The sequence below is a fragment of the Delphinapterus leucas genome, chromosome 5, assembly GCF_059928025.1.
Source record: "Delphinapterus leucas isolate spDelLeu-1000000601 "Yukka" chromosome 5, BTC_Dleu_Yukka2, whole genome shotgun sequence".
NCBI classification, from domain to species: domain Eukaryota; kingdom Metazoa; phylum Chordata; class Mammalia; order Artiodactyla; family Monodontidae; genus Delphinapterus; species Delphinapterus leucas.
The window spans coordinates 91,623,393-91,651,322 of record NC_143133.1 but is presented as its reverse complement, the minus strand read 5'-3'; the positions used below and the strand labels follow the sequence as shown (position 1 = coordinate 91,651,322).

General features: G+C 36.4%; 1 protein-coding gene across 3 annotated transcripts in view; it reads left to right on the top strand.

The window, feature by feature from the left end:
* Window positions 1-27,930, top strand: part of CCNI (cyclin I) — a 31,794-nt gene that overhangs the window by 1,345 nt on the left and 2,519 nt on the right. Inside the window, exons 2-6 of one of the 3 annotated variants that reach the window (XM_022599447.3) lie at window positions 6,252-6,408; window positions 18,647-18,775; window positions 21,967-22,041; window positions 22,177-22,317; window positions 22,615-22,845. In XM_022599447.3, the coding sequence (XP_022455155.1) occupies window positions 6,295-6,408; window positions 18,647-18,775; window positions 21,967-22,041; window positions 22,177-22,317; window positions 22,615-22,845 (690 nt within the window). In that variant the 5' untranslated portion in view covers window positions 6,252-6,294. The remainder of the gene's footprint in view (window positions 1-6,251; window positions 6,409-18,646; window positions 18,776-21,966; window positions 22,042-22,176; window positions 22,318-22,614; window positions 22,846-27,930) is intronic. The other 2 variants (XM_089912086.1, XM_022599448.3) reach the window with 2 other exon arrangements.

Here is a 27,930-nt window from a genome sequence, read left to right as displayed (position 1 = left end):
CAGGTAGTTCAGGAGCATTTTACGGATGAGTGAAACTGAGGCTCCATAAGATTAATTTTCCCACTAGAAGGCAGCTAGAACCCGGTGGCCAGAATTCCAGCCCAGGCAGTCTGTGCTATACAGTCTCTGTCCCGGAACAGATTAAAGGCAGAGGAAATAGAAGAAAGAAGGGACAGGATTCAGATTTGCTAGTCTGGCACCATACGCATCAGAGATTCTAAACTTCTGGACTAGAAGAAGTTTCTCAATACTGATGAAGAGCAGACTAGTAGAATCAGCGTGTGCCGGGAAGGTGCACCGGGATGGTTTGCGGTTAAACTGAGATAAGTGAGTTTACGTGGCAATGTGACATCCTAGTATCAGTAGTTTAGAATGGAACTCTAAAATGTTTCTTGGTCAAGATTGGAAGCTTAAAGTGTGTGTACATGTTTTATTCTGATTGTATACTACTTTAAAAATGAAAAGTATTCATTTTTCTGTCCATGTTTCTTCATCTTTGAAGGGGGCTTAATAATAATACAGACTTAATAATTATACCCTCCTTTGTGTTCGAGGAGTTAATATGGCATAGTACTTTGAACAATACCTGGCCAAGTAGTAAGCACTCATTGTTTTTAGTTGTTAAGCACTTAACAAGTGTAAGCTCTTATCATTATTTATTTGGCACAGTGCTAAACTCTGGAGAGTGTTTGCCATCAAGGAACTCATGGTTAGTAGGAGAGACCAGCCTACAAGTAGTCAGCTCTCACGGAGCAATTAAATGCAAAAGTAGAATTATGTTCAAGTACATATGATGCAAATGACAACTCTGTAGGAAGGAGAGTGCAAGCTAGAGAAGGACATTTCAAGTTGAAAGAACAGTATGTGGAGAGTCATGGAGATTGGGATAAAGCAGAGTGTTTTGGAATTATAAGTACCTGTAGTTCATTATTAGGTTAAGGGCGTAAAGTCAAGGAGATAGTGATAGAACATGAGGTTTTTGTATGGTCACATTAATAAATCCCTCTTCTTATAAGAGGAACTAAGATCCGGAAGTCAGCACCAGTACAAAATTATTAATGGAGTTGGTGTTTTGAACATAATAAATACAATAATTCCATGTTAATGAAGTTGTTTCTGTTGTATACCCAGCACTGTGCAGCACTTTTCCTCAGAAGAGCAAGAGGCCCCGTATGCTGATTTGTAACATAGTTAATGCTGTACAATAAGTGTTTTATAAACTATTCACTCAGACATTAAGGTATTTGATAAACATAGAGGAAGAAGCAGAAGCAGCAATTGAAAGAATGGGAGGAGAAGTGTGAAACGCTCAAGGTCAAAGTTTATGTAATATGCCAACCAAAATACAGTCTTCTTGTTTTTTAGTTCCTAGAGACTTTTCTGAGCATTCAGAATTCTGAATGTGACCATTAATGGGCATAAAATAACAACATAAAACTATAAAGTTCTGTTATTTAAAACAGTAAGTTTATATTTTTAATGTTTGTGTTTTATTTCTTAGCAGGATTCATTTTTCATCTAGCTCAAATAATCTGTTTTAAAACATTAGAATGCAGCCTTGTGGATTGTTAGTAAAAGAAGTAGAATTCAAGCCAGCGCTTTCTCCACTGTATCATATCATATTTTAAAAAAGGAATGTAGAACATTTTCTCATAAATTATGGTTTCTGTTTTGTTTTGCTTTTTCTGTGTTGTTAACTTGTAAATAATTTCAAAAAGAAACTACCTGGATTCACTTATTTTCAGCCTTTTACTCCATTTGTTTTATCGTGTCTTCCCTCCTCTCATCTTCCACCCCCTCTCTCTACAGCATTCATTATGGCCCTTTACACCTAAATTTTTCAGTGTGTATTTCCTGAGAATAGGGATATTCTTTTACAGAGTCACAGTAAAGTTACCAACTTCAGTAAATTTTAAATTGATAATTTACTTTTGTCAAGTCTGTCCAAATTCTCATTATGTCAGTTGACCCCAGAATGACCTTTATAGCATTTTTCTCTGCAGTACAGGATCCAGTGTAGGGTAAGGTACTGCACTTTTATTTTTCTGTAGCTTGGAAAATCTGAAACATCCCCACAGGTGTCCTCCATCCTTTTTGTTTCTCATTTGTATTATTTATACCTCATTTTTTTAAGTTTAAGGAAATTTGAACTCTTTTTTTTTTTTTTCCTTTGTTACATTTCCCTATTGTGAGCAAAGAATGATTGCTTTCTTTTCTTCTGTTGATACAGTGTGTTACACTGATTTATGAATGTTAAACCAGCTTTGCCTTCCTGGGCTAAATCCCACTTGGTTATGGTGTATAATCCCTTTTTTATGTTTTCAGATACAGATTGCTAGTATTTTGTTGAGGAATTCTGCATCTGTATTTAAGAGATACTGGTCTGTAGTTTTTGTGCTGTTGTCTTTGGTTTTGGTAGCAGGATAATAACTGGCTTCATAAAATGAGAAGGCCTCCTCCTCTAGTTTTTGGAAGAGTTTGTGAAGAATTTGTATTAGTTTTTCTGTAAACGTTTGGTAGAATTCACCAGCAAAGACACTGGGGCACGGGCTTTTCTTTGACACTAGTTTCTTTACTAATTCAGTCTCTTTAGTACTTGGTATATGACTTCAGCTTTTTCTGTTGTCAGTTTTGACAGTTTGTTTCTAGGTGTTTGTCTTTTTCATCTAAGTTGTCAAATTTATTTGCACACAATTGTTAATAAAAATTTCTTTATGATCCTTTTTATTTCTGTAACATAGGTAGTAATGTCCCTTCTTTATTCCTGATTTTAGTACTTGATCTCTTTTTTCTTGGTCAGTGTAGCTAATGGTTTGCCAATTTTGTTGATCTTTTCAAAGAACCAACTTTTTTGGTTTCATTGATTTTTCTCTATTTTTCTGTTCTCTACTTCCTTAATTTCCACTCTGATATTTATTATTTTCTTTCTTCTGACTTGCTTTAGGTATAGTTTGGTCTGTTTCTTCCAGTGTCTTAAAGTGGAAGGTTAGAGTCTTAACTTGTGATCTGTTTTTTTTCTTGTTTATTGAAGTACAGTTGATTTACAGTATTGTGATTCAGTTATAACTATGAGATCTTTTTTAATATAGGCATTTACAAGTATTTCGTTGTTTCCTGTAAGTTTTAGTATGTTTGATCTTTTTTATTCATCTCAAAGTATTTTCTAATTTCACTTACGATTTCTTCTTTGACGTGGATTCCTTTGTTTTAAAAAAGTTGTTATATCATCTAAATATTTGAAAGTCTTATTAAGGGCCTTAATTATAGAAGATTGAAGAACAAGAATCCCTTGAACCTGATCTTATACTTCTTTACATGACTCTATCCTATATGTTCCTGTCAGGTCCCCCACCCATCCTACCCTAAAAGTAATCTTCAAAGGAATCATTGTAAAAGAAGAGTAATTACTAGGGGCAGCCACCCATTGGGGTATGCTGAGAAGGCTGGCAGATCCTGGTGAACCACCCTGTTGAGAGTAGCTAAAGGAATGAAATAAGTAAGTTTTGACAGGAGTTAATCAATTACAGACCAAAATTAGGTTTAGAAGAAGTTCTTAGAACCTATGAAGTTCAGTCTCCATCCAATATAGGTGTTTCTTCTAAATACGTCTAGACAGGTGAACATCTAGTTTATACTCTGTTTCTGAGGTTGATATTTACATTTGCATTCGATGAAGTTGTAGTGACTCTGTTTATCTAATTGTGGAGAATTTGAGAAAAGTACCAGTGCAACAAAATTGGAATCTCAGAACGTCTAAGCAGAATGTAACAGTAGATAGAATTTAACAAGATGACTTTTTTTAAAGGAAAAAATGCATTTAAGGTCCTGAACAAGGATGTAACGCCCCTCCCGCCGCCCAAAGGCACCAAAAACCCATACAAGGTGGGGGTGGAGGGGAAGTTCACCTAAGAGTTACCTTAGAAAGTCTTAAGAGTTTTAGTTGAGCATTAATTTTATCTGAATTGATAATGTGGTGTAGCCTTTAAAAAAATAGCTAATGATCTTAGACTGCATTAATAATTAAACGTGCTAATTTAGAAGAGCAAAAATCATGTCATGTGAGAAACTCTTGAATGGTTTTTCAGCAATGCAGTGGATGAACTGGTGAGCATGATAGCAGCCTTTAAACATTGAAGAATTCACCTGTGAAAGAGATTAGACTTGGGTTTGTTTGTTTTGGTTATGGTTTTTTGTTTTTGGCCCCGAGGGTTGAAATGAGCCTTTGGTTGTGTCTCTGTTTCATCAGGATACTGTGCGATGGGCACTGTGAGTAATAAAAACATGATATTCGTAGATATGACTGCAAGGGAATTTATAATTTATTAGGGGAGATAGTTCTTGGAAGAAATTACCTTTGAGTTGGACCTTTCCGGATAGTTATTATTTTCCACTTTCTAAGTTATTTAACTTTTTTCTGCTTAGTATGAAAAGCACTTCATGCTTGATATAGAAAAATTGCAAAAACCCAGGAGTTTAAAGAAACAAAAAGAAAAAAAATTACAATCCAGTTAACCAGTTTGCAATAGGTTGAATAGTAAGTGAAGTATGTGGGTGATAAATAGGAAAGAGGATAGTAGCTGAAGTTGGGGTAGAGGGAACATGGAAATTGAAGATTAGGTTTGTATTTTTTGTTTTTTCAAATTTTAAATTTTTATCAAAAATTAGGAACTTTTCACATGTTAATTCTAGACATTGAATTTTTTTAAGAAGAATCCCTGGAATTTGAAGCATATACGTAATACAGGTCCAGAGTTGAAAAAAGGGAATAGTTATATGAGGTCTATAATGAAAAACCACATTCCTCTGCTGCTTGGCTTCTCCACCCTTTTCTCATTCCCCAGAGGTTAATCACTCAGCTCTTACCTATTTCTCTTGTTATTTAAGATCATATTTTCAAGTAACTTACCTATTGCTGTTTTTTCGATATTTAAGTTTTAGATATTATTTATGGTTTTCCTCTGAAATATAAAGATGAGGCTCTCATTCTGCCTTCTCCCAACACCCCTCATCCTGCCAGTGTAGTTTTATTACAGCGTTTGTGTTGAAATCTCTATCTAGTATTTTATTATTATTGCTGTGTAAATATTGTGGTATATTATTATGTTTATTGTCTTGCATAATCTCTTTTTCTGAATTTAATAACCTTCATCAATCTAGTTAAGTCTTTTCACATTCTTCAGCAGCTTCTCAATCCAATTTTCCATACACAGTCAAACCTCTATAGTTTCCTTTTTTTTTTAAGAAACATAGAAACGTCTCTCGGACTCTGAGATGCCTTGTACTGTGTTGCTCTTTAGACTTGCTGCTCATTTTAGAGTGCCAGTTACTCTACTGTTGAGCTTTCTAGATCAACATCGTCCAGTAGAACTTACTGCATTGATAGAAATGTTCCTTTCCTGCACTGTCCAGTGCAGTATCCACTGGCCACATGTGACAGCTGAGCACTTGAAATGGGGCTGGTGTGACTGAGGAATTATTTTTTAATTTTATTCAATTCTAATTTTAATGGCTACACATGTAGCTAGTGGACACTGTAGTGGGAGCACAATTCAAGATGGTTTCATACTTAAAGGGGGGGATAGTCTAATACTGATTCAGTAGAAATGGGTGGGATTTAATGTAATTGATGTAATTTTTTTTTTTTTTTTTTTTTTTGCGGTATGCGGACCTCTCACTGTTGTGGCTTCTCCCGTTACGGAGCACAGGCCCAGCGGCCATGGCTCACGGGCCCAGCCGCTCCGCGGCATGTGGGATCCTCCCAGACCGGGGCACGAACCCGTGTCCCCTGCATCGGCAGGCGGACTCTCAACCACTGCGCCACCAGGGAAGCCCGATGTAACTTTTTTTTAATGAAAAGAGGGTTTAGCCCTTATCTGTGTAGATTTTTAAGAGAAATATTTGGGACAAATATTCTAAGAATTCCTAGACTAAAAAGCCTGTGACTTAAAATTTTTTGACACAGTGATAATATGTTTTGATCCAAGTCCTAAGGTTCTGTCAATTATATGGTCATGTTTTTATTCTCTTTACAACTGAATTTCAGATTTAAAGTGAGAATGTTTTAGATAAGTGATGATTATGGTAACATTTTAATATATGATATCTTAAAGAGCTGTAAAATCCTATATTGCCTCATAACATTTTTATTTTGTTTTATGAATTGCTTCATAAGTACCAACATATTTATATTATGCTACAGTTACTATATATATAATTAAATATAGAGCATTGTTTTATATTTGATTTTATAGGTAGCTACATCAAGCTGGGCGGCAGGCAGATCCAAAGGATATCATGAAGTTTCCAGGGCCATTGGAAAACCAGAGATTGTCTTTTCTGTTGGAAAAGGCAATCTCCAGGGAAGCCCAGATGTGGAAAGTGAATGTGCCGAAAATGCCTACAAATCAGGTAATGATTTCTCTTTTCACTGTAGACAGGTGACTTTTATTAGAACTAAGTGTACTACTATCATATGTAATAGCATCTTGACACTGTATTGGAGAAATATGTACCATTAAATATATGCTCTATTCTTTACTTGAGAAACATCTCCTTGTTTCATTCTGAAACAAAACAAAAATGAACTGTTTTTGTTTGTTTTGTTTTATCTGAGTTACACCTTTAGGAAGCTAGGTATGTCCCTTCTCTTTTCTTGTAGTACAATACTTACAATAATAAGCCTTCTTTATTTCTAGATATATAGTTTGCCACAGAGGCTGAACACAGTCAAATCCTTGTCTTTAGTGATCAACAACTTTCTCTTTCATGAATATAAGGAATTCACTTAAACTACTAATGTAATGTCAGTGTTGAAAGCTTATAGGGAGATAATCAGCAGCTGACCTCTCAATTACTGTTGGCTGTATGCCTTCTAGAAATTTCATATAGAGTTATTTTTTCCAAATAACTATGAAATTTGTCTGTCCCAAAAGCTTACTATGTAATATGTCTTACACATCTTTTTATCCCTAGTACCTAGCATTGTGTTTGGGATAAAAAGTAGTGGCCGAGAAATTTTTGGTATGTGTAGGCAAATGACAGTATCTGATCTCCTCCTGTGTTGGTTTAGGTTAATCTTTGCTCATAGGTTATTGATATCTGAATGCTTTTTCTAATTCCAACCTACTTTTATCTTCTTTCCCACAAGCTAAAGAAATACATGTCTTCCATTTACTGTTATCTAATTGTCATTTAGTGAATTGAAGATTAGTTAGCCTGAATGAATGCCTTTTATACTAGGAGCATTTGCATGTGCTATCACATTTAGTATCTCATTTAATCCTTTGAAAAAGGCAGTAGTCCCAATTTGTTCAAGACTTCAACTAGTAAGTAGTAGAGTTATAATTTTGAACCTGAGGCAGTTCTCTTCCCATTATACTTTGTTTTTCATTTTTTATTTTTGTATGCTTGTGTGATTTTTAGGTGACTGGGGATTCAATCATTCAGTAAATATTTATTAAGTATCTGCCATATTCTGAACACTATTCTAATAAGCCTCAAAGCTTTATTACAGCTGCTTTTAGAACCATTTCTTTCATTTTTCTCCTACTATCTCCTTGAGTCAGCATGCAACCAACAATGATATACTTTTATAACATGGTCTTTGAAGGTGATATTCTACCAAGATTATAGTATATTGCTATATTATCATTTAATCTGGCCTATTTTTATAGGTATTTTAACAAATATTACTAAGATGTTAGACCAGAGAACAGAACACTATCAGAACTTCTAAGAGGGATCTATTTAAGGTTTTGCCTTTAGTAATGTCAGGTAGAAGCCATACTTAATTCTTGTAAAATGTGTGTGGGCTTGGTCTGGTGGGTATAGGAGATAAGATAGAGATTGGAGTAAAGAGCTATAGGGGCTTGAGACACTTGACAGGGTAACCCCAGGGACACTTCTCTATTCTAGTTCTAATTCTTTTTTCTTCTGTGACTCTCAGGGACTGGCTTTTCTACTTCCCTTTCCAATATTGCTTCTAACCACGATTTTTCCCTTCTTGACTCCTCCTTCCATAAGAGAAACAATCTTGTCTCTAAAGTTTAGCATCTAAACCATATATGTATCTTTTCCAACTTTCCTTTTTAATTTTTTGGGAGGGGGTGCTGGTTAAAACAGAAAAATAAAATATTTTTAAGCTTTTTTCCCTCTAGTTTTCTTATTCCTACCGCTTCCTTCACCTAAACTCTACTTCAGGGTCATTCTCTCACAGTTTTCTTGTCATTTACATTATCCTATCTTGCAGTTTAGGACAGAGTGGTCATGCAAAAATATTACACACCTATCACTCCCCTTCTGTTTGCTCCCCCAGCACTCTATACTTCCTGTATGATAGCACACAATATTATAATTCTCTGATGATTTGACCAAGTTCCATTGAGGTAGAGTTGTCATTTTTGTTTATTGGCATATAATAGGCTCACAGTAAACACTTGTTAAATGAACGTTGATTATCATTTCTTTATAATTCATCCAGGTTGGAGGAGTTCTTTTATATAGTAATAGTATTTTCAAGTACACAGCCATTTTGTTACAAATTTGGGGGAAAAAAATTAAAGACTGGTTACAGTGACATGTATTTTCAGATATTCTCAATTTATTTTGATGTACAGAGTGCTTTTGATATACAAAGGTAAACCTTGCCTCAAGCTGTTTATATAAAGATGATTTCCATTAGAAATTTGAGAAGGAACCTTAAAGGCCATCTAATTATGTGGTTTTCAAATAACAGGATCTTGAACCACTAGGCTACTAGGTGTATGAGAATCACCCAGGAGGCTTCTTACAGATTCCAGGCCCCTCCCAGACCTACGTTGCTTGTGGTGGCAACTATGGAATTTGTATTTTAAAAAAACTTCAGTTTTATTGATATGTGTTAGGTTTGGGAAACACTGATTTAGTCTAACCACAAAATAAAAGAAAAAGTTCTGACATCTAGGATAAGTGATCCTCTACTTTGGATACTTTGTCCATTCCACCATAGAAAAGCTCTATCAATTATTGGAAAGTTTTTCCTGAATTGAACCTGAAAACTGTTGCTTTCTAGTGGCTACTTACAGGTTCTAGTTCTCTCCGCTGGAGCAGTACAGAAAATATTCATTTTATATTTTAAATGCTAGCCCTTTATCTACTTACAGTCAGGTGTTAAGCTCTCAAAGTCATCTCTTCTCCTGGTTGAATATCCTTTGTTCTTTAACCATTTTTCATTTGACAAGATTGTGCCTCTCAGTTTTTCTTTCTCTATGTATACTCTTTAATTTACTGTGTTTCTTAATTGTGACATTAGAGTTGTGGTCATTAATGAGCAATAAAGTGCAACTATTACCTCACTTTATCTTGGCTTGATAATTTCATTAATATAGCCCTAAATTAAAAAAAAATTTTATGCTTCGGCAGCAGTGTCATGTTGGCTTATACTGAACTTGTTTTTAAAACCTTGTTGGTTTTGTTTCTCTACTTTTAAGCAGAGTTTCCCTTATCCTAGGTGTACTTTTAAAATTTTTAACTTAGGTGCACTGTTTCATATTTATTCTTACTAAGTTTCAAATTGTTGGTGCTGGCCCATTTTTCTGGCTTTAAAATTATGATTGTTATGTAATGTATTGACTTTGTCCTTTTTGTACCATCTGTAGACTTGGTAAACAAATAAATCTATTTTGCCCATAGGTTTTGTTTCTTTTCCTTAAGTAAACAGTTTCTTAAAGTATATGTATACGGATCATAAGTGTACAACTCTATAAATTTTCACAAAATAACACTGTGTAACCACCACATTACTAGCACCTCCTTGTGTCCTCTTATAGTTACTACCATCTATCCCCTCCCCACAAAGAAACCATTATCCTAATATCACAGAGTAGTTTTTCCTTGTTTTGAATTATATTTGTATATGGAATCATAAAGTGTGTACTGGCCTCCTTTGCTCAGCATTTTCTTTGGTGTAAGATGCATCCATGGTACTTCATGTAGCCATAGTTAATTTAATTCTCATTTCCATGTATTATTCCATCATATGAATTCATTGATCCATTCTGCTGTTGATGGTCATTAGAGTCTTTTTTTGTGCTTGTCATTTGTTGAACGTATGTGTACATTACTGTTGAGTATATTCCTAGGGGTAGAATTCCTAGAACCTAGAATATGTGTATACTCAGGTTTAGCAGATACCACCGATTGTGTTACTTACCAAAGTTGTTATACCACGTTTACACCACATTTTTTTTTTTACCCCTTATAGCAGAGTATGAAAGTCCCAAGTTCCTCTGCATCTTTGCCAACCCTTGGTATTGTCTGTCTTTTTCATTTTAGTTATCACGGTGAGTGTTGTAGTATCACATTGGGTTTTAATTTGCATTTCCTTGATAACTAATGAAATTCAGCAGCTTTTCATATGCTTATTTGGCCATTAGATATCCTTTCTTGGTTAAATGTCTGTTCAAATCTTTCACCTGTGTTCCATTAACTTCCTTTTTAAATTGTTAAGAGTTCTTTCTTTTGCAGGCTCTGTGTATTACACATATCTTCAGCTCTATTTGTGTTGACTTTTGATGAATAGAAGTTCTTAATTTTTAATGACCAAATTATCAAAAAAAATTTTTTGCTTAGTCCTTTGAAAGAAATGTTTGCCTAACTGACAAAGGATTAATCTCCAAAATATATAAGCAGCTCATGCAGCTCAATATCAAAAAAACAAACAACTGAATCCAAAAATGGGCAGAATACCTAAATAGACATTTCTCCAAAGTAGACATACAGATTGCCAACAAACACTGAAAAGATGCTCAACATCACTAATCATTAGAGAAATGCAAATCAAAACCACAATGAGGTATCACCTCACACCGGTCAGAAAGGCCATCATCAAAAAATCTACAAACAGTAAATGCTGGAGAGGGTGTGGAGAAAAGGGAACCCTCCTGCACTGTTGGTGGGAACGTAAGTTGATGCAGCCACTGTGGAGAACAGTATGGAGCTTCCTTAAAAAAACTAAAAATAGAACCTACTGTATGACCCAGCAGTCCCACTACTGGGCATATACCTGGAGAAAACCATAATTCAAAAGATACATGTATCACAGAGTTCACTGCAGCACTATTTACAATAGCCAGGACATGGAAGCAACCTAAATGTCCATCGACAGATGAATGGATAAAGGTGTGGCACATATATAAAGTGGAATATCCCTCAGCCATAAAAAGGAATGAAATTGAGTTATTTGTAATCAGGTGGATAGACCTAGAGTCTGTCATACAGAGTAAAGTAAGTCAGAAAGCGAAAAACAAATACCGTATGCTAACGTACATATATGGAATCTAAAAAAGCGGTACTGATGAACCTAGTGGCAGGGCAGGAATAAAGATGCAGACTTAGAGAATGGACTTGAGGATCACAGGGGGAAGGGGAAGCTGGGACAAAATGAGAGTAGCATGACTATGTACACTACCAGATGTAGAATAGATAGTGGGAAGCTGCTGTGTAGCACAGGGAGATCAGCTCGATGCTTTGTGACGACCTAGAGGGGTGGGATAGGAAGGGTGGGAGGGAGGCTCAAGAGGGAGGAGATATGGGGATATATGTCTACATATAGCTGATTCACTTTGTTGTACAAAATAAATTAACATTGTAAAGCAATTATACTCCAATAAAGATACTAAAAAAAAATTTGCCTAATCCAAGGTAATGAAGATAGGATTTTGTTTTTCCTTTTTGGTATGGTGTGAAGTAGGAGGAGTCAAGAATAATTTTTCTCCATATGAAAAACCAGTATCATTTATTAGAAAGACGTTTTTCGCCACTGCCCTGCAATGTACTTCTTTTTTCTTTATTTATTTGGCCGCGTCAGGTCTTAGTTGCAGCACGTGGGATATTCGTTGCTGCTTACGGGATCCTTGTTGCAGTACGTGGGACCTTTTAGTTGCAGCATGGGGAATCTAGTTCCCTGACCAGGGATCAAACCCGGGCCCCCTGCATTGGGAGCGTGGAGTCTTAGCCACTGAACCACCAGGGAAGTCCCCCCGTGATACATACTTTTGTTTTTAATCAAGTGACTGCTGTATATGAGTAGATACATTTGTGCGTTAGTTTCTTGCCCCTTTTTTCATCATTGGTCTGTTTGCCTCTATTTAATACCACACTGCCTCGGTTATTGTAGCATTATAATAAGCCTTTGGTGGCATAAACTTTGTTCTTTTTTTTAAGATTGTCTTGGCTATTTTAAGCCCTTTGTTCTTCCATATGTATTTTTAATAGTTGTCAGTTTTTGAAAAATAAAAAAATTTTGGGGTTTTGGTCTGTAGATTGATTTGGGGAAGAATTAACATGTTTATAATATGAGTCTCCTATTCCATTGACATAGAGTATTTCTCCAATTTTCTTTAAAGATGGTCTTCAGTTTCTTTTAACGTTTGGTGATTTAGGTTTATTCCTGGGTATTTGAGTCTTGTTGAGGCTATTACAAATGGTATTGTTTTAAATTTTTTATTTTTTTACATGCTTGCTTCTATATACTGGTATATAGAAATAAAATAGATTTTTATATAGACCATACTAAATTAACTTACTAATAGTTTGCCGAGTCTTTAGGATTTTCTGTGTATTATACTCAGTCATGTCAGATGTGAATAATCATGGTTTTATTTAGTTCTTTCCAGTCCTTATACTTTCTATATTTCTATATTTCTGTTTTACAGAATTAGCTAGGGTTTCCAGAACACTGCTGAAGTCTGAATTTGAGGAGAAAGTTTTCAGTATTTCACCATTAACTATAATATTTGCTATATATTTCTTAATCTTTATTAGATTAAGAAATTCCTTTCTCTGCCTTAGTTTGCTAAGAGATTTTTTTCATTAATAGGTGTTGAATTTTTATACATCATTGGATTTTGTTAATATTTTGGTTAGGCGTTTTGCATCTGTGGTCATGGGTCAGATTGGTTTGTAATGCCTTTGTCAAGTTTTCATGGTAAAGTTATGCTGGCTTTGTAAAATGAGTTGGGAAGTATTCCTGCTTTTTTTTTTCAGTGCTCTCAGTTTGTTTAGATTAATATTATTTCTTAAATGTTGGAAGGTTTTACTGCAGAGCCACTGGGGCCTACAGATTTATTTGTGGGAAAGTATTTAATAATCAGTCCCATTTCTTTGGTAAATATGAGGCTAATCAGGTCTTCATTTAAATCTTATCTCAGTTTTGGTGAGTTGCGTTTTTCAAGGAATTTATTCATTTCATCTAAATTTTCAAATTATTTGTGTAAAGTTACTCATATCTTCTTTTTAACATCTAAAGGGTCCATAGTGATGTTCCCTTTTGCATTTCTTAGTTGATTTGTGCTTTTTCTTTCTTAATCACCCTTTCTAGAGGTCTGTCAGTCTTTCAGTTCTGTTGATTTTCCCTATTATACATTTGTCTTTTGTTTTTTCAGTTTTGCTCTTTTTTTCGTTATTTCTGTCTACTTTCTTTATATAATTTGCTGTTCTTTATCTTGAGATAGATGCTTAAATAATTGGTTTTCCAGTTTTCTTTTTTAATATATTCATTTAGAGCTATAAATTTTCTTCAAAGCATAGCTGTCCACCCTTGCCTAGTTTGTTGTTCGGTCCCGTATTGGGTTCTTAATTTTTTTTTTTTTTTTTTTTTTTTTTTTGGTGGTATGTGGGCCTCTCACCGTTGTGGCCTCTCCTGCTGCGGAGCACAGGCTCCGGATGTGCAGGCTCAGCGGCCATGGCTCACGGGCCCAGCCGCTCCGCGGCATGTGGGATCTTCCCGGACCAGGGCACGAACCCACGTCCCCTGCATCGGCAGGTGGACTCTCAACCACTGCGCCACCAGGGAAGCCCATGCCTCGTTATTTTTGATTGGTTGCTGAACATTATGAAAAATTGTAGAGGCTCTAGATGCTATCTTTCTGCAGGATGGTTCAGTCTTCCCTCTGGTGGGCAAACTGAAGAGGAGGTTAATCACTTTAATCCACTGAGGGACTGTGCTGATTGGAGGCTGGGTTGCTGTTGGGTATGGCTTCATCACCTCTGGTTGCCCCCAACTCCTAGAGTGTAGCCAAGGATTCCAGCTGAGAGCTTGGAGTGTTTACTAGTGCCCCTTATTCCTGAAGGGTGCTAAACTCCTCCTGAACTCATTCTTGCTTTTCAAAGGCTTTCTGCTTAGCCTCTGAGAACCTTGTCCTTCCCAACTTCAGAATTTCATTCAGAATATGAATTAAGAGGAAAGTCAGCTGAGTGTCACATTCAGATCTCTGACCCTCCCTCTTCCCACTAGGTTCTTGGCTCTTCAGGTCTCCAAATTTTGTCTCTTGCCTTGTAAGACTCCCAAAGCTCTGTTGGTTTCTTTGCTCATACTTTACACCTCTTGCCATACTCACAGGATGGGCAGATGCCTGAAAGGGGAAGCTGTGCAGAGTGTTGACTCCTCTCTTATTGTTACCTCCTCTCCAGAATCTTGGCTCCTCAAGGCCCGGTTATCCTAGCAGTTCTCATGCCTTTCTGTTGCTGTTGTTAACCTTTTAGAGTTTAAAGCTGGGGAGGATTTGTGTTTTAATGATCAGAATAGCAGCAGTGGAATATAAAGCCCTGTGTTTTACCAGGTTGAGTCAAACCATTATAAATTCTCTGTGGGATTAGTTGTTCAACCAATTTACTGAACTCTCTTAACCCTATTTGAGAAATCCATATAAGAGAAAACAGATCCCTTGATCAGGGAATACTATCTAGGGTAGGCAGACCTCCTTCCTCCCTCCCTCCCTCCCTCCCTGATGGGATTACTTATGCACAGAACTTAATTGTTTAAAGCTATTCTGATAATATTACTGTTCAGTGCAGGTTTTAATTGATTTGAAAAAGTGATCTTAGGATCAGTATCACTTCACTTAAGAGTGAGTCTTCTCAAACCATTATCTTCTGTGGGGTTTTTTTGGTTATTGTTAGTTTTGGCTAGTGTTGATAATACTAGCCATGCAACAATGCTTTCTTGGTTCTATTCTCAAATTTTTAATATAAGTTAAAGTCCAAAGATTGTCATGATCTCTTTCATAACTAATTGCATTGTAACTGGTTTAAGAGAATTATTTATATGTAATATTTTGTAAATTTGTTTTTTCTGGCATCACAGAGTACCAGGTATTTTTAGAGGAGGGAAAGGACAAAACTAATATTTAAGTGCCTTTTGCATTCTGTGTGTTTTACATAAGTTATATCATTTAGTTATAAATATGGTATGGAAATCTCTATTTAACTGTGTTCCCTTGTGTTACACCCATACTGACAGAACATTATGTTCATCTTCTGTGGGACTGCTTACAGTTATATGTTTGTGTTATATATTTGTTTAATGTCAAACACCAGATAGTCACATTACATAATACAATCTGTTATTTAGGGATTTTTTTTTCCCCTATATCTCTGACCTGAAGGTAGAATTAATGGTGTTTTTGTTCCTCATTGCTACTCTAGATCATTGTTCTTTCACCTCCCTAAAAGCGTCCCCAGTTTCATCAGATTGTATCACCATCTATCTGCCTTTCCCTGTATGAATTTATTTCCTTGTAATTGAATTGTTCGGATGGCTTACTTAACATTACTTTTTTTTTTTTTTGGCACTTTTAGATAAAAACTAAACTTGGTAGAAATTTAATTTCTCTTGAATACTTAACTCTCTCCATCTAATAGTTTTGTGATTGCTTCACTTGGTTCCCAGGGACCCTTAGGGGCCCCTAGTCCAGCTCTTAAAGTAGCACCTCAAGGCTCTATGGAAGATGGAATATTGTAAAACCAGTGACCATACTAAGAGCTGTCTGACCCAGGGATTAGCTGTAGGGCTGTGTCTGCTTCCTCCCATCTCTGGAGAAGCCATAGAATCCAGATAGTATTTTTTTTGCGGTACGCGGGTCTCTCACTTTTGTGGCCTCTCCCATTGCGGAGCACAGGCTCCGGACACGCAGGTTCAGTGGCCATGGCTCACGGGCCCAGCCGCTCCGCAGCATGTGGGATCTTCCCGGACCGGGGCACGAACCTGTGTCCCCTGCATCGGCAGGCGGACTCTCAACGACTGCGCCACCAGGGAAGCCCCCAGATAGTATTTTGCTGCCTTTTTCAGACTCCTTTTCTAAGAGTGAGAATCCAACTCGTGGCTTTAATAGCATAACTCCAGTTTCCTCTTGTCAAGTTGGATAATAGTCTCTGCAGGACATACAGTTCCCTGCTACTCTATATACCCCAAACCTGTCAAGCCCACAATTTCAGTCCCATGAACAAAAGAAACTTACTGTTTCTTTTTGATTCATTGAATTGTATCACTAGTTTCACTAGTTGTCAGAGTATCTGTTTCTAGCAGTCTTTTCCATCCATCTTGATTTTTATATGCAAATTTGAGGAGCTTAGCAATAGGTTATTGCCTCCAGGTTGACATTGGTCCTATCCTTCAGAGTAAAGTTCACAGGTTTAAAATACTTGGTTCTTTTCCTTGCCTCACAAATGATCGCCCCATCCCCTCACCTTAAGATACAAGTTAGTTACTGTCTCCTTCAAGAGCCTTTTACTCTACTCCCACACTGGGCCAGGTGCCCTTCCAGTGTGGTCTGCTAGCACCCTGTGTATGCCTCTATTCTAATGCTTACCATATTTTATTAACATTTTCTGATTGTTTTCCTCACCATGAGACTTTAAATTTTAAAGTTTAAAGAGGGAGTTCATTCTTTTTTTATCCCCCCCTTGGCTGCATTGGGTCTTCGTTGCTGCGCGCAGGCTTTCTTTAGTTGTGGTGCGCGGGCTTCTCTTATTGCGGAGCATGGGCTTTACGCACACGGGCTTCAGTAGTTGCAGCACACCTGCTCAGTAGTCGCGGCACGCAGGCTCTAGAGCACAGGCTCAGTAGTTGTGGCGCACAGGCTTAGTTGCTCCGCGGCATGTGGGATCTTCCTGGACCAGAGATTGAACCCATGTCCCCTGCATTGGCAGGCAGATTCTTAACCACCGTGCCACCAGGGAAGTCCCAGAGTTCATTCTTCATTGTATTCCCATGACCTATCATATGACTGACACTTAATGTTCATTAATATGAACTCAGTTAAATGTCTTGATTGTCAGATGTTTTCAGATTACTGTTCATAGTCTTAACACCAGCTTGGTGGTGAGATGTAAATATAAGAGGTTGTAAACCATCTTTATCTCATTTTCTTCTCAGTATTTCTTGTGCAATATTCTAGAGTCAATCTTTATTTGACAAAAGGAATTGACCAGAAGGTGAATGTATGGCAGTTAACCTTCTAAAATACCAGCTATAACTAAGTTTAGAGCTAAATATAAAAATTATGTGTGTGATTAGTTGGTTTGGCCAACACAGAAACACTTTATTTTGTTGTGTCAAAGCTGAAAACTGACAGAAAGAGGAGTTGGAGTAAAATAAGAGAAACTAGCCAGTGCAATAGTAGAGATTATAATGATCATCAAAGCGCTTATTCCTTACAAACTAAAGAAAGCCAAGAGGAAGGAGAGAAGAAATTCCAACTGAAATACCTGTTTGGGGAGATATATTGTCAAGATGTACAGCCCTTCGTGCTTCAGTAGCTCTTGAGGCATCTTTCTGTGATACAGGAATTAATTTCATTAAGTTGACCCTGAATGATCAGGAAAGAGGTTTAAGCTGTGGTCTGTACTTTCTGAGGAATGAGATAAGTATTATATTTATTTTTAAAGAGATTTCTATCCAGAATGGTTATGATGATAAATCCTGCAGTGCTTAGATTAAACCTTTACTTGTCTGGAACCCTCACTTATTGAAAATAGTCTTTCCCACTAATCACAGAGTTATTTCTGTAGTTTGTTGTGTTTACCTGGCAGAAGTAGTACTTACATAGATCTGTTTTATTAGTAGTAGATTAAGTATTACTAGGTTTGTTTTGTTTTTTATGGTGCTTACAAAACTGAAGAGTAAATCGTTAAATACTGCTTTAAAGTGTGTACCTTTTAAAAATTAAGCCTGTATCCAGCAGTTTAAAATAATATGTTGGAAGATTAAAATGCCAATAATGTTTAGTGTTTGTGCAGTGATCTTTGTAATGATAAGTTGGTTCAGGTTAATTTCCCCTTCAATATTCTTTCATCATCTTTAAATGTGTAATTTGTCTCTTATTCCTGATATTTTTCATTTATTCCTCTTGACTTTAGTTTTGTTTTTAATGGACTATCATTCTGTTATCATAGTCCATTTGTGTTTCCTAAAATAGTTTAATGGCTATTTGCTGCCTTAGAAAGAAATCCAGTATATTTTCTTATTCTCAAGAATTAAGAAAACTTACTTCCAAAATTACTATCAGTTGATATTAGTGTTACCTAAAATTTAAAACCTCAACTTAATTAAAGTATAGATATATAGTGAGATGACATTGTGAAAATTTTATTTAATAAGAGAATATTGGATATTGATATTAAATGCTATAAGTAGTACATAAGGTTTTATCTTCATTTATCTCAAGTTTGATAGATTTTGAATAAACTTTAAAACATTTTTTAACATATAAACACATATTCCATAGCATTTGCTAACCTTTTATAAACAAGAATTACAAACATATCCTTGATGATAACTTGAAACTTTACTTGTTCACTTTATTTTTATTTTTTAATTGTTCCCTTATAGAATGTTTCTCCATCCCAGAGAGATGAAGTGATCCAGTGGCTGGCCAAACTCAAGTACCAATTCAGCCTTTACCCAGAAACATTTGCTCTGGCTAGCAGTCTTTTGGACAGGTTCTTAGCTACTGTAAAGGTAAATATTTTAGAATACACTTACATACAGCTTCTTTTTTGAGGGTTTATATGCTACACCAGGGACTATTAGTAAAATATTCTACAAAGTGGGAAGGAGTGGAAAACCTTCCTAAAGATTATATATATACTTATAAGCTATTGCTTTAAGTTTTCGGAAATGTTTCTAATTATATTCTGTAGTTTTCTTTTGGCTACAAGTATTCATAATTTATACTTAACCTATGAAAGTTTTGATCTCTTGATTTTAATACAAACCATATAGCATTGGCAAAATGTTCAGTCATCTTTTTAACACACTGAGTACTAGCTGTGAACAGTGAATCAGACTAGAAAAGTATAAGCCTATTGCATATTTTTCTGTCACTACTTATTTATTGAATCCCTTTTGTGTAGTTTTCTGAACAATATATAAATACTTTCTAGAGGAGTATAACAAGATGAACTGAACTGTCATAAAATAACTTCATTGTATTTTTGTTAAATGGCAGCATTACAGGTAAGTTTTATGTTGTCCCTATTGCTATAATATATTGTTGGTTATATTATGTGAAATCAGTCATAGTAGGCCCACAACAGATTTAAAGCAGAAAGTCAGCATTTATTCAATAGCAAGGCATGAAAAGCAATTCAGTTGTTATTTGTATGCCTAGAAATATGTAGCTGCAGGAATGATGTATTCAGTGCTGAGGGTGCCATATTCTTTGTTATTAGGTATAAAAAAATAGAAGCCAAAGAATTATGGAGTGGAAGAATTTGGACGGCCACTCAAGTTACCTTTCTATGTTTCAAACTTCTACTTTTGAGAGTAAAGCAACTTAAATTATAATGACACTAATTGCCTGAAGCCTGGGTTATCTGAGATGCCTACATTTATCTCAGCATCAAATCCCCCTCCCTTCTCCCTAGTCCCCTACTGTAGCTAATCTCCCTTTCACAGAGAAAGATGCGTTTGAGGTTAGTGTCGTTTCTTGGGTTGTATATTCCTCAAAAACTTTAATGGACTTGTTGTAGCTTCTATCATAGAGAAGATTTTTACTGGCCTTATTATTAAACATTTTAAACAGATTTAGGGGAGGTTTCTGGAACAATTAGAGAATTTTGCCAAGTAAAATATCATTTCTTTCATATTGCTTATTTAATGGGTCCTATCATGCTACTAGCATCAGATACTTAGATATGGTTAATCTATATTGAAACAATTCATCTAAAATGTATTCATAGTTTAAAGGTGCTTAAAGCAGACCATTAAAGGGCTACAACAGTGAATGGAACCTCAATCCCAGCTGTGCAGAAGAAGGTACTATGAAATTCTTTAAAAATAATAGATCTCGAGCCCAATCCCAGACATACTGAATCTGAATCTCTAGTAGGTGAGATTTGGACATCTGTATTTAAATAAACAAAAACTACATAGATGATTCTGGTATACATCCAGGATTGAGAACTACTGTTTGTTTAAAAAACACACACCCATATATTTGCTGTTGGGATTCATTTCAGTACTAAATTTATTATTGGTGCCCTTGATTTGGGGGTTGCATTTCCTACCCAAAGTTGTTAACTGTTGGACTCTTTTCTTTGTAATGAACTCTGATTACCTCAGGGATATGGTTTTGATATGTTGTGTACATGGAGAAATAAGGGAACCTGGAAAACTGTCTTAGCAACAAGATCTGACTTCACTTTCTATATCACTTGTGTGGTGTCCATTAACCTTTGAGACTGTTTTCTCATCTGTAAAAGAAGATATATTTATGGCAGTGCTTTCTAAACAGTAATATTCTGATTAATATTAATGATTATTTTAAAACATTGATAGTATTGAACTAGCTTTTATTTCTCATACGGGCAGAGAATTGGAAGATTCCTAGACAGTCTGCCACTTATACTGAGGCACAGTGGTCATTAGTTGGCATGTTTATTAAGTAATCAATCAAGGCCATACTCTGGTCATCAGAAGCCTTCCCCAAGGCTTCATGGGAATGTAATATTTAGGTATAAAATAAATGTTGAAACAGGTTTTCTTTGTGTTATATAACTTATCTCTGTGTCATTCAATATAATTGGACTAAATTATCATGATTATTTATTTGGCTGCACCGAGCAGCTGCGGGATCTTAGTACCCCAACCAGGGATTGAACCCAGGCCATGACAGTGAAAGCACCAAATCCTAACCATTGGACCACCGGGGAAATCCCTGTCCTGATTATTTAAAATTGGATTCTGATGCTGGGTTGGCAAACCCTATTCTACCAGTGATGTAGAAAGTGTGCCTACTCATTATAGATAAGGAAAATAGGCAAATTCAAGCCCTCCTATGGGTGTCAAACACAAGAAAGGTTTTTTCCCCACTAATTGGTTCTGTATATATGTAGGAGCCTTTCATTCTTATCATGGATCTTGAATATATAATTTTTTGGGTGAACATTTAATTAGAAAATTTCATCTGCTAGCATCCTATAATTTTTTAAAGCATGTGAAATATATTAATAGCCTTTATTTTATTTTCCCTTCTTTCTCTTTAATTCCCCTAACACCTAGTATGTTAATCTAACTGATACAACAGGCAAAGAATAAAACTAGCTTAAAAAATACACAAATATATTTTTAATTTGGGGAATTTTATTAAATAAAAAAATGTCTTGTAAAATCAAGCTCATCTCTGCTGGATAGAAATTAACTTTGGCTAACTAGCATTGGTTGAACTTCCAACAATGGAATGGTCTTAGTATTTCCATAGAGTATAAGGCTGAGGTTATGAAGTTAAAAGTTAGCTCTGATCTAGAAAGCAGTGGGTAGGGGGGCTTCCCTGGTGGCACAGTGCTTGAGAATCTGCCTGCCAATGCAGGGGACACGGATTCGAGCCCTGGTCTGGGAAGACCCCACATGCCGCGGAGCAGCTGGGCCCCTGAGCCACAGTTACTGAGCCTGCGCGTCTGGAGCCGGTGCTCCACAACAAGAGAGGCCGCGATAGTGAGAGGCCTGCGCGCTGCGATGAAGAGTGGCCCCCGCTCGCCACAACTAGAGAAAGCCCTCGCACAGAAACGAAGACCCAACACAGCCATAAATAAATTTTTAAAAAATGCGTAGGAATCAGATTAATTGAATTCCATAGAATTGTGTGCATACTTTTAACTCAACTTTTTGAAGAATCACTGAAGTTGCTTTTTCTCTCTTCCCCATTTTAGGCCCACCCAAAATACCTGAGTTGTATTGCAATCAGCTGTTTTTTCCTAGCTGCCAAGACTGTTGAGGAAGACGAGGTAAATATTTTCCTTTAAAAATTAGTCATGTCTCTTTTTTGAAATTATCCTTTTATTTTCTGTTTACCAAAACAAAAACTGAGTTTATTTTTTTCTGTCCTGTCCTCCTGCCCCATCTCCCTTTGCTTTGGATAGAGAATACCAGTACTGAAGGTGTTGGCAAGAGATAGTTTCTGTGGATGTTCTTCATCTGAAATTCTGAGGATGGAGAGAATTATTCTGGATAAGTTGAATTGGGATCTTCACACAGCCACACCATTGGATTTTCTTCACATTGTAAATATACCTGAAATCTTTTTGTTTCTTATTTGAATGTGTAGTCCTATTTCAGTAACTTGAAAAGTAGATTGCCCACTCATTTTTTTTGTTGTTCTGATTTTTAGGAAAAGGAAAATTATTGCAATTAACCAAGGAAAAATGAGAAATTGGGGTGTATGTCAAATCATTGAAGCTAAAATTGCAAACTTAGAAATTGAGTAATACCTGAGGTTACATCAGTTTCTGTATATAGCTTATCTAGACATTTGAGTAAAACTAGAATGATGTTCTTGTGATTTTTTTTTATTTTTTTAGTTCCATGCCATTGCAGTGTCAACTAGGCCTCAGTTACTTTTTAGTTTGCCCAAACTGAGCCCATCTCAACATTTGGCAGTCCTTACCAAGCAATTACTTCACTGTATGGCCTGCAGCCAACTTCTGCAATTCAAAGGATCCATGCTTGCCCTGGCCATGGTTAGTTTGGAAATGGAGAAACTCATTCCTGATTGGCTTCCTCTTACAATTGAACTGCTTCAGAAAGCACAGGTAGGTGTCAGTCTAATTAAATAGTGTTCATTTTAAATTTTTTCTCCTACTGGGATACATAGGGTTAGCAGATAGTTATAAAACGAAGAGACATTTTAATCTTGTAATGGCAACTCATTTTTAAGAGTATAGTTTTACACACTTTAAATTTATGTGTTAGATGTCTTTTTTTCCTTTTTTAAAGCTCAGATAGTATTTTCTTGATTCTTTTCATCCCTTCTAGATTACTTTAAAAGTAAGATTCTTGATAATATATTCTCCATTCGTTTTGTATGAAGAACATTCCTAGCTATATTTGTAGGTTTCATTATAGTACTTCTGACTTACTCATTTTATAAAAGTCCAGAACATAAATTGCAAGAAGTTACTTTTTTAGACAAGCAGATAATTTATTGTTGGCTAGAGAGGGAAGTATTTGGCAAATAGAAACTATATTCCTGAAGTTCCAGGACTTTCTGAAGTCCTGGTAGTTCTCACTCTTGCTTAAGATTGGTTAATAACTTGTATCTGCAAATTGATACAAAATGTTAGCAGTCAGTTAAATTTTTATCAACTGTCTATATAAAAAGTAAAAGTTTAGTGGAGAAAATTCTCATTCAAATGAAAAATTAGTAATGCTGCTGTATGTTAGCAGCAACTTGGAGAGAATCCTTATTGCTTCTATTCATGTCACCAAATAGAACCTACAAGTTTAGATCTGCTGCAAACCATACTCCTCGGCCAACTGAGTCCATAAAAGACTTATGAACCTACTTTCCTTTTAAATATATATGTCCCTATTTATTCTCATTTGGCAGTAGTTATTCTGATTTGTTTCATTGAGTGTTATTTAGAGCAGAGTCTGTTAAATTCTGAGCTTAAAAACATTTTGTAATATAAAAAGAACTAACTTGAGCAAAGGGCTGCAGTTATTGAGCTAATAAAACTTATAATTCTATAAAAGAAAAGAGAATACTTGAATTTGGTGTTTTGTAAGATAGTTATAATTGACGATTTTATAGATATGAGCTATAAAAGTTAGCAGACCCAGACATGTAAGGTATACCAGTGCAACCTCTCAGCTGAGAATATCATGCCCTAGTTTGTGAGCAGAGAAGGGCTGAGAGTCTTTTCATAAAGAGAATGATGATGATGGTCGATCAATATATCAACTAGAGCTCCATTCCTCTTACATGTGTCTTGTTCCACTGTTCTTAGCATGGCTCAGCTTGTTCTGTATCCCTGGGAAACATGATGTTAGTGTAACAAAGGCTATTTCTCCTTTATGTTCTTTTAATTGCATGTGTTAGATTAAAATAATTGAGAAGTGCTTCTTTGCATTGAAAGAAATGCTATAATGAAAATAAACCCAAGGAGATAGTTACTGTTTAGTGAGAATTTTTAGAAACTAACATAAACTACCACATAAGTGAATAGTGTAGCACGGAACATTTACTTTGCCTACCTAGAGTGTTGGAAAATGAAGTTGAATATTACTCTTTTACATTAGACTGCAGAAGGAGGGGAAGGGACATAAAGAGAACATCCTACCTCCTACATTTTTCATCTTTTTATTGGAACAAAGGACATATTTCTAAACGCCTCCATGACTTGGTCTCTGTGCCTGTTTCCAATCTAGTACAGAGAAAATTTGCTATATGAAGAGTTACTGTCACAGAAAAAGGACAGGCTTCGAAGCATAAATAGTAAGAATGTAAATAGCATGTATATTCTGTAGCTTTGAGGGCTTGTTCTCTACTGAAGAACACTAGAGAATCTGCTTATTCTCTTTTATAAGTCTTCTGGTGCTAGAAGAAAGTGTTCACTGAAACTGTTTCCCCCAAGTATTATTATTATGAGCTTGGAATTTGAAGGAACCTTCTTAGAAATCATATCATTCAACTCCTTTATTTTATAGCTGCAGTCCAGGGAACTTGGGACTTTCTCAGAGACACACAGAACTTAGTAGCAAAGAAAACTTAAAAAAAAACCAGTGCTTTTTCTGTACCACAGAAACCTTGAAGATTCTAGTCCAGTGGTTTTAAGAGTTTCCATTAGAACTGGAACCCTTCCCTCACCCCCAACAAAATCTTGTACACACACAATCCCAAAATCCTAAGTAGTAAAGTATTACTTTGTAATGTGTGTTTGGGGCACAGGCCTATCAGATGCAGTCCTATTTAACATGGCCTCTTCCCTTTCATAAGCTATTTGGACATAGTTTGAAAACCACTGTTCCTTTCTCTTGTATATGTATATAGTTATATTCCACAGACATTTATTGAGAAATCTATGATCAAGGCATTGGGGATACAGTGATTCTAAAACGTCTCTGCTTCATGTAATAGTCAAGTTATAATAAGGAAGACAGTTTAAAACAAGTTAGGTCACAGAACTTCAGAGATTTTGAGACTTGGTTTTAGCAATTCTCTGAAACCCTCGTGGCCCAAATCTGAGTGGCTCCTTATTCTTTAAGACTCAGACATTTTTACCTTTTGCTAAGTTCACCTGTGTTCATGTAGGAACACCAAGTCTAATATCTTTGTAATTAGACCCATGACAAGGCCATAGTAATATCAGATGTATCTCCTGGATTTCTGGTTCTAGTTTAGAAAATTCTTGCATCAGATGGTAAGATCATGCTGGAATTACTTCTGACATGTTTCCCAGGGTCCTGGTTTGAGAGGACTGCTTAGTGGTCCATCATAGACATCTCATGCTGAGAGGGGGCCCACTATCACCAACTCTGCCTATGTTCCCTCTGGACTTCAGACGAAGTACAGTGAGTGTTCCCTGGTTTGAAAGGCAAGCTTCCTCTTGTCCCTCCCTGTCCCCTCACTCCCCAGTCCACCGCCCTCATCACCACCCCTCATCTCTTTTGCTACCTGTTGTTGCTCATCATTCTGGGATAGCTAACCCTCTCTTTCCTCTTACCCCTTCTCTCATTGCTCTGCTTCTGTGGCTATACTGATGTTCTCTTTCTGACTGACGTGGTCGACCTTGATTATCTCAGGATGTGAAATCTACCCAGATTAGTGTAGTGGTCTTCCTAGACCCTACTCAGGCACTCGTCAAAGTAGATGTTTCTGCTGTGGTGTAGTTTAAAATAAGAGTATGGAGTTAAGGAAGCAGACCTTCCCCACCGGGTCTTCTAGTTCCTCTTAAAGGTGCTTAAAGTCAGACTACTTACTGCACTGCACGGTATTTTCAGTGCTTTATGCTGTCCATTGAACCTTATGGGTCCATCTGAACCAATTACATCATGCTGTTCTGATCCCCTCTTCCCATCAGTAACCTATTTGGATGTCTGCTCTGTAAACTTTCAATGCTGTTTACCCTACCTCCTTGGTGAGCTATATTATAGTTCTGTTTGTTGTTGCAGGGGATGCTTTAAAATGGTTACCGTATTTGAATTTGGGGAGATAGTGAAATGTTCTCTTGACACTCTGCAATCAGAACAAGTTCATTTTAAATCTTTTTATAACAATTTCATTAGAGGACTTGTCTGGTGTCTAAAGTTGCGGTAATTCCAGTATGTGTGCTTATTTTGTTTCCTCCACTGCATCTCAATGAGGACCATATTATTTTTTTTCTTAGAACAAATTTAGGTTGTAGTAGATTAGAAGAAATTTATTTTGATGCATTATTTTAGACAAAGGACTTAACTTGGGTGGAAGTAGAGTTCATTAGATGTTATTGGTTTGCATAATCTTCATTGTCTTTCCAGCCCCGTTTTCTGCCAGTCCTCACCTATAAATAGAACTCCCTATTTACTATTTTCACAGCGGAAGTTTATAGTGACATAAATAGTCTTCCTTTTACTTGAAATACATGTCCTTTTTCAGGGTTCTTCTGTGATACTATGCCCCGTGACCAAGGCATTAGAATATTTGTGATATTTTTACTTTTCTAGGCCATTGAGTATCATTCATTTGTTAAAGAACAGTTCATTAAACCTAGGTATACTTATAATAATTTTTACCCTGTAGCCTTCTTTTCACTTCCCAATTCCTGTCTTTTTTTCTGTTACCTCTTTTGTAGGCTTTTTGAAGAAGCGTGGTACCTGGCCTAGAGTACCAGTTGCCTTAAAGAACTTTGAAGCCCCATCCCTATCCTGTGTGCTTTGTTCCATTGTTTTTAAGAGAGGAAAAGAAATTCTAATACTAGTTAATAATACCTTACCTGTTTGTTAGGGTGTTATCTAGTGCCTTTCAAACTAGGGGAAAAAAAATTAGTGAACAAAATAGTAGATATTAAAAATGGTCATTTTCAGGTATAGTTTCTGACAACTTCAGACATTTTTACCTTTGTACTACGTGATGACTAACACCAGCCTTTCGTCTTCCTTTCCACTGACCTGGGTAACAAGTAATGAGTATATTTAGAGATAAAAATAATTTTCTCACCAAATATGTTCTTGCAGAGCATGTTATTTTCCTTTATTTTCTCTGTGGTATTGCGAAGTCATGCTGTGTGCTACAGGTTTTATAGGTATGAATAAGAATTGATTATATAAAGAATATATAAGACTGGAAAGTGATCCCCGATAGTTAAATTGTCAGGACAGGCTTCCTGGAGGTGGCATCAGTTAGCCAGACCTGGAAGGAATACGTAATACAGTTTCAACGTGTAGAAACAGGATGAGCAAGGGTAAAGTAAGAAAGGGCAAGATTTGTGCAGAGTAGAGAGCAGGCCTGTTTGGCAGGAATGTAGAGCACAAATTGGGATATGGTAGGAGGAAATAAGGCTGGGTCAGATTGTGGAGAGCCTTCTTAATACCAAGCTAAAGAGGTTAGGTTATTTCCGGCAGGCACTTGGGGTGCCGCTAAAGAAATTTGAATAGGGAGAAATATATGTTGCCAGAGGAATTCTGACTAGAGCTATAATTGCAGGGAAAGTAAGGCAAAGAGCAACTAATTGGATTCTCTATCACAAGTAAGATTTTGAAGGCCTTCCAGGTACAGTCAGTGGTGCTAGAAGCTTAGGGAATAAAAATGAATATGAGGGCTCCCCTGGTGGCACAGTCGTTGAGAGTTCGCCTGCCGAGCCAGGGGACACGGGTTCGTGCCCCAGTCCGGGAAGATCCCACATGCCGCGGAGCGGCTG